Raw genomic sequence first — 7,717 nt, forward strand, 5'->3', positions numbered from 1 at the left:
TCTGTACCAAAATTAAAATCAGATTTACGGCAATCCATTAGTACCAACAGTCATATTTTAACGCCTTGCTTCACACGTTCAACTCGGATTCAAGCAAGGCTGTATGTACCTAGGCCATCATAATCACGGGGCTAACGCATTTAGTAAGTACACATTCTTTCCAAAATCATACTCTAAAACTCCGTCCTGTTTTCATTCGTTAATTATAATAATTTTGTACTCGTAGTAATATGGTGAAATAATTATGGCATAACTTCACTTAAATCATGTCCTTCAAGATTCAAATGAAACTCCGTGATATGTTTTTAAGTCGTGTCTTTAGTAAATCAATCATTTTCACTGCCAAGAAGGGAATTAGTAAATTCGTTCTCCAACGTTTATATATTATTATATAAACCGACTTTCTGTGACTATTCACTGTGAATCAATTTCCCGCTACGAAAATGGGTTCCGTGCGAGTTTCAAAACAAACATTTTCGAAAGGCCTCCTGCTGTTGTATTGTTGTTGCAAGGCTTTCATAAATTTAAAACCGTGACTCTCAAACAACTCACGCACATAGTACGGAGCTTTGTTGTTCGCGCTATGGTGGTTGCGTTTCGAGCATAACATTCATGCACTCAAGTGCAACAGGTAGATTTTTTGTATGCGAAAAATCTATTTTTATCTCGCAAACGAGTTAGCTAGTACATTGCGGTTTTTAGAATAAGAGGAAATGAGACAAAATATGGGAGGGCTGACGATGAGAATGATTTGTTAAATGGCGGGCATAAAAATAGGTTTTTACAAGAGACAACAATTGCTGTAGCAAAAGTTACGGATGCGAAAGGGTGGGGATGACATCGTTCTGAATGGGGTTAAGAATAGCATCTAGTCTACTGGAAAAACGAGAAGTTAAATATTTTGTTGCACAATTAGCCTACAAGATAAACTCAGAATCGCAATTTATCCACCCAGCAGAAATGTGTAGTATATTAGAACATTCACCCAAATTCGACGCCCATTGCGAATGAATAATTTGAAGATTCTTTGACTGGAATTAAGCCTTAAAAGTTTCAAAATTGGAACATGTTTCAAATTATAACATTATAGACGTTTTTAGATCCAAATATGCGACAAGGAGTAATAGTAGCGTTTGTACTAATTCAGTTGTTAGTATTTGGAAGTACAACAAATTTATCACGGACTGGGAGGCGAGGACGACGTCCAGTAAGTTTTTTATTTATTCTGTTTTATTTTAGTGTCAGCATTTCAATGTATTTTATTTGTAATATTTTTTAAGCAAGGCCACAAGTTAAATTTTTAGAATTGCCGTTTGACGTTGGTATATACGTTTAAGAAAAAATATGTTTACTTCTAATATTTCTCGCGAATGAGTTCTGGAAGAGTAGCCTACTGCCCGTCTTTGTTTTGGTCGCTGGTTCAATATTTCAAAATTACCAATTTATAAACCATATGGAAACGTTTACGAATCTTGTGCCCGGTTTATTTTGAAAGTGAGCCCTTTATTAATCTTATTCCTCCTTTTCAAAGATTCGGCGATGTCGATACCGTGGCACATACTATGATACAGGACAGCAGCTTACATTTAATGTACAAACGAAAAGATTTGATTGCACATGCCTTGATGACGGTAGGCTGGATTGCACTTGGATTCATATCACGCGTAAGTTGGCAAAGAAACGTGCCTTTTCGAGAAAAATTATTCATAGATAATATTTAACGACCAAATTTCGTAAAATGTGAATCAATGTTCGCTGTGAAATATTGCACTGCTAAGAATGACTGTTTTATGTATTCTCAATTCAAAAAACAAAACAAAATCATTCCTATCTATAACCCATGGTGAGAATTGGGAAAACATGTTAGCGGTTTGTGGTCGTGATTCACAGTTCACTACAGTTTACGTGTTTGACGCCAAACCTTCTGCTCCAATGAGAAACAACTCTGCGATGAAATAGCTCTGGACTAGGGGAATCCATTTGTTCGATAACTTATGCCTTATACCAAACGGAAATGAAGAATCGAGTGCCGTGGTTGCGTCGTTTCTTAATTTTCTCAATTAGTGGTATCAGTAATTTTAAGGAAAAACAACTCCATTTATCTTTCAGCTCCCGAAGACGCGAAATGTGCAGACAGTGTGAGTGGAGAGCTTAAAGAAGTTGGTGACAAATGGGAAAGAATAAGAGATGGAAAAATATTTGACTGTGTATGTAAAAGAGGATCACTTGGAATGCAAATTTCTTGCAGCGACGAAAGTAAGTGTTTATTCATTGTAAATTAGAAATGAAAATGTAATGATTTACTATTTTACAAAATGAATGCTGAATTGCGATGACTTTGTTCATAAAATTTAAGGATTTCACCTATTAGTTATAGGTATTAAGTAAATAAAAACTAATTTTGTCCGACTAAATTTGATCACAGATCGTTGTCACCATGATGGCGTATCGTACACCAGAGGTTTTATGTTCACGACCAGCACAATCAACGGAAGACGAATGGTTTGCACTTGTCTCGCGAAGAAGACGTTGGAATGCCAACATGAAGGTTTGAAATTGCTTGTGTATTCCCATATTTTAGTTCACCCTAACTCACACAACCCGAAAAACCCTTTTTGTATATTCTCCAAAGTAGTTGATAAGGCGACCTAATCATTTGGCTGACCACGGCCTCTAGCCTAGTCGTAACATTGGGAAAAGCTAGCTAGTTACATATGCATGGAGGTTGAAAATAAATGACGCTGCTTACCACGGCGACGAGTCATGATCAACGTTCTCTCTAAGCTGCTCAGAATCCCCGCGCCGTACTTAAGTTCTGCGCGCACTGGAGTTTATAAATAAATTCTGTGTTCGTTTAAAACTTTAAAACGTTGTGTTTTTTCCCCCATTTTTTTCTAATTTTCCGCGCAGACCTTTTGGAACTCACATGGCCTTCTATTCCGCGCAACTAAGCAAGCTCTTAGAGGGAACGTTGGTCATAAACATCTGGAACAATTACATACTCCGCTAGATTATAACTTGCGAACCCATGCAGGATATTCATCAAAGAGATATACGCATGCTACAATAAATTAGATCCATCCCAGAAGTATGCCACCCGTTGTTTATTCTATTACTTTTCAGAAGTTTTACCTGGTCCGCAGGAAGATGCACATTGGGTTGAAGATTACGTCATACACGGTGGAAATGTGCAGAGGCCACATATCACGACGTTGCAAGCATGCAGAACGGGAGCAAAAGTAGGCTTTTTCACAACTTGTTGAGTTTAGAACTAATTTTACGTTAACAGACAATTTTCAATAAATTTCAATGCATGAAATATAAACATTTCATTTGTTTGTAATCATTCAGGTTGTCACTAGCGGTGTTGTATGGAATCAAACCAAAATCAACGCATTTGGTGTTCGAGTACTGGAGGAATGTACATGTACCGACGCAATCGTCAAATGTAAAACAGCGCGGATAATCGATAAAATAGGTAGGTAACAATGAAACCTATTTTTTAGGCCATAATTTAGATTACAAAGTGTTTTAGTTGACATGCACGTCATACCTTTTTGTATGCTTATGCTAACATATACGTACATTCTTGTTTTGGTTGTCACATCACAGAAGTAGATGGACTGAACGCAAAGGTATCGGTCGCAAAAAATTTGCGTATCACCGGCTAAGCCTGTCAACATGTTGCTGTGGTTATTTATATATATTTGCCTATTATATTACCTCTTTAGAACCTCATTGCGTATCAGCAGATGGTAGATATCGTGAAGTAGGACAAAAGTGGTTAAAAGTTCGTGAACATTTTCCGAGTCAGCAGTTCGAATGTTTTTGCAGAGGACACGAAGACGTATATTGCAGAAGAGTGCGAAGTAAGATTGTTACAAAAAATAAGTTTTAAGAATAAGTTTAAAATATTAGGTGCTTTTTGTAACATTTTTCAAGTAAGAATTACGGTATAAATATACAATTTCCTTCAATTATGTGGACTTCGTACATCCTAGCCAGGGGCGGACACCCGGGGGGGCGAGGGGGGCGGTCGCCCCCCCAATAATTTCGCAAAAAAATTTAATACATGTTGTTTCCGCCCTACAAAATTATCATTTCCGAAAAGTGCGATAGTCAAGCGCCATTAAACGGTTAATAGTTACCGATATTATAACTGTTTTCTTACAATAATGCGCCTTCGGAGCACCTCACATTTTCGTGAAACATGCGCGCCCGCACGGGTAATACTCCGTCTTCAAACGCACCGCCGATCACGCGCCACGGTTTTGCACAACTAACTCATTTTTGTACAATTTAATATGATTTTCTCATTATCAAAATCTTTCAATAGTGTTATTGTTGGCACTTGCGAAAGAAATGAAAGAGGCAAACTGTGTTTCATTACAACAATTAATTATTATCGCTAAAAAATTAACTAGATCTAAAGTTGTTTTAAACAATTTTCACCGCGGGACGTATCTTTTTACGTTATGGATTTCGTGCAAGGCCCAGCATAATTTGCGGGCAAAGATCAAAGCATTTACTTTGTCGAAAAGTTGAAAAGCGGCAATATAAAATACTAAAAATAAAACTGTAAACAATATAAGTTTTGAGGCCCGCGACAGTCTAAAAACGCTTTTCTAGGCATCGAAAATCGCAAAATTTCGTGTGCCAACGGCACAAATTATGTTTGCTTGACCTTTAAAAATATTTCGTTACTAAAATCGAAACACGGTCAATTGTGAGCGGGATTTGCCTTTTTATCCATTACTTTAAAATTGACGTCGAAAATTTTCGTGTTAACATTAAACAAAGCTGAGAACGCGACTTTTCCACGGTTTGTGATGATATATAAGATAATTAAAGTATATTCGATCACTTTTTGTATTTATTTATGTATTTTTATTGTACTGAAATAACTTTTACTACGTGAGAATTGACAGAAAATTTACGGATTTTTCGAAAGGTTTTTTTCGTCGTGTTTTAGAGTGGCCCTTGTTTTGTCGACTCAACCGCAGTTTAAATTGAAGACAATTAAATTAATAAATCAAGACATTTTGAATATGCCCGTATCGGTCTTTGTGGGAGCCGTATCGGAGCCGTAACCGTACCGTATCGGAGCCGTGGGCTAATTCTCGCGGAATTCAAGAAATTGGTTCAGTGACGCGCAAGTTTCGTGTCCGAGCAAAGCAGCCTAGGTAATCGATATATGAGTAGCAAACTGACATGCTAATACTTAGAGAATGACATCGACAGGTTATTGTTACGTGACGATACACGGCGCGGTGTTTTTCGGTAGGCGATCCAAGTTCGCCCCCCCAAAATTATGGAAAGTGTCCGCCCCTGATCCTAGCTACTTTCTGGGCATATTGACTGGGACAGTTTCAAAGGTAGCGTTGATCTGTATTTTCTATATCAGACTGATTACCTTGATTCCTAATAGCTCATATATATTATTAGCTATTGGCAGTTAATGTATTGCCGATGTGGTGCGGTGAATGAGCGCATGTGACTTGTGTGGAGTGAAATTTTACCAGAAAAAACTATTCACTCGATCTTTTGCACAGAATTAGAACACCTGGACCACTCAATAATTTTTTTTAATTCCATTATTTGAATTTTTTTCAGAAAAATTTTGAACACCATATTGTATTGAATTGTGTACAAACCCGAACAATTGTTGTATCTTTTCAGGACCACGGTGCATTGATAACATTGACGGAACAATCAGAGTAGCGGGTGAAAAATGGATCCGAACCCATGAAACATTGCCTAACTTAAGATTTGAATGCACGTGTCTGAGCAGTCGGAAAATGCATTGTGAGGACATTGGTAAGAGCGTGAAACCTAAATCCCTAATCCATTTTTTGAAACTGACCCCAAAATCCAGCCAACAATAAAGATATATATTGAATATACACACGCATTAGAAATGATTTCAGTTGCTAACTAAAATATCACTCTTCGATAGAGAACATTTAAATGGCGATTGTGATCATTTAAAGGTGAATGTGACGAACCGTCTGCACCCGTGAACGGAGCCCTACTATGTGCAAATATAGGAAAACATGGACCGAAGCAAGTTACTTATTGCAAACCAATGTGCCTTCCGGTAAGTCCTACAGTTCTTTAATCTTTTCCATATACTTATACAATATGTGGCTTAGATATAGCATTCTATCTCTCCAGCCTTATCTTACAAAGTAAGAAACGAAAATCAATACGTTTTTTAGGGTTACGAATTTGTGAATCCTATGCGATACTATCGAATATGGGAAGTGTGTGGTGCAATGAACTTACATCGATGGAGCGGGGGATTTGTAGACGACCCCAGTGCTATTGCAAGATGTACACGTAAGAATATATAAACGTTTATCTTTTTATGGAGTCTTTAGCTAGAGTTTATTACACACCACAACGTGTTAGTATTGAAAAGTTTAGCAATGCTCAAATTCGAGATCTAAGTGTTCAGTAGAGATTTATAATATATATGTATATATGAGTTTTTCGAGGGTATTGAATCGAAGACAGATCAGACTGTATTTCAAATTGTGTTCGGCTGGTAGTCGGATTCGTTGTTTTGACAATCTGTGGCTGGTGTCTGTTTTCCAAATTAGTCGGATCCGGATGTAAATTTTTCATTCATCTCCACAGCGCTTCTGACTTAACAGAACTCTTTAACTATAATGGGTATTAGATTTGTGCAATGTGGATAGTTACGTTATAAACACGTCTTCACAAAACCACTTAGCCTAGCCGTGTATCGGTTGTTTACTAGAGCAAATAGGTGTAACTTACACATTGCCTGTTGTCATTCTTACAACAATGTATTCAAATGAGCTTTCCCCCAGGACGTATCGGACCGACAAGACGTGGACATTCTAACCTGTATCTCACCACAAATCGATGCGACCAACATGACGAGACACAAATCGAAGAGGTAAAATTATTTGTTTTAAAATAGAGTGAATGAAAAATCGATGTATGGAGAACGCTACCATAAACACAGTTTCTCTATATACCACTTTGTATAATTGTATTGTTAGCGAACAACCCAATCTTAGTTCGAACTGACTTAAACAGACTATCTATGATCGTTACGCACAATATGGTACAGTCATATTTTTATAGTATATTTATTACTTTTATTTTCTCTTCTAGCAAAAGTCCCTCTTCTTGAGGCAACTTCATTTCCGCAGTCTGTGCGGCGACAAATGCGAAGTAACGCTCTTCAAATGCGGAAGAAGAGAATGAACTATAAATCGCATACAGCGGTTAATGAAATATCCATTTTTCACATTTAATAACTATAAAAGATCTTAAACTGGAAGCCTTTTCAATCTTGTACATACTGTTCCTATTGTCGCCTACTACTTACATGCGTCGTCTAGTTTCATGAAGGCGTTGCCAGATTTTTCACATTCACTAACCTTGATTCAAAAATTTCATATTGTGAAGCGTAGGACACAAGTAAATATAATACTAATAATTACCAATTCTACGCATTCAGAAAAAGTTTTTTTGATAGAGAATCTAAACTCGTTGGATTTATGAAGAAGATTCACGCGCAAATCCATCCTGATTGCTCTTCATGATGGTATATTCTTCAAAATCTAGGGGAGAAGGTATATGAAAAAAAAGAAAATTAGACTTCTTCTATTCTTAGTTAAGACACCTCTATCTTTTCGAATGTCATAATATTTGATTAAGTGTAAAATGATCATTTGAAAAA

The 7,717-nt window shown here is 37.0% G+C and overlaps 1 protein-coding gene across 1 annotated transcript; it reads left to right on the forward strand.

The window, feature by feature from the left end:
* The first annotated feature begins 27 nt into the window (after positions 1–27).
* Positions 28–7,481, forward strand: LOC120347174 (uncharacterized). Its single transcript, XM_039417056.2, has 13 exons — positions 28–143; positions 1,101–1,207; positions 1,532–1,664; positions 2,110–2,256; positions 2,426–2,548; positions 3,124–3,239; positions 3,352–3,478; positions 3,732–3,869; positions 5,680–5,817; positions 5,991–6,097; positions 6,219–6,339; positions 6,837–6,925; positions 7,147–7,481. The coding sequence occupies exons 1-13, from the start codon at positions 104–106 to the stop codon at positions 7,237–7,239; spliced, it is 1,479 nt and encodes a 492-aa protein (XP_039272990.2). The 5' UTR covers positions 28–103; the 3' UTR covers positions 7,240–7,481.
* Positions 7,482–7,717: the final 236 nt, after the last annotated feature.

This window comes from Styela clava, chromosome 11 (genome assembly GCF_964204865.1).
Source record: "Styela clava chromosome 11, kaStyClav1.hap1.2, whole genome shotgun sequence".
NCBI classification, from domain to species: domain Eukaryota; kingdom Metazoa; phylum Chordata; class Ascidiacea; order Stolidobranchia; family Styelidae; genus Styela; species Styela clava.

What these genes read in the sequence shown, in the direction of transcription:
- LOC120347174 (XM_039417056.2), top strand. Translation starts at nt 104, where the DNA reads ATGTACCTAGGCCATCATAATCACGGGGCTAACGCATTTA. An exon ending in TCACGGGGCTAACGCATTTA is followed by an intron (nt 144 to 1,100) that starts GTAAGTACACAT and finishes AGACGTTTTTAG; the next exon opens with ATCCAAATATGCGACAAGGA. An exon ending in GTTGGAATGCCAACATGAAG is followed by an intron (nt 2,549 to 3,123) that starts GTTTGAAATTGC and finishes ATTACTTTTCAG; the next exon opens with AAGTTTTACCTGGTCCGCAG.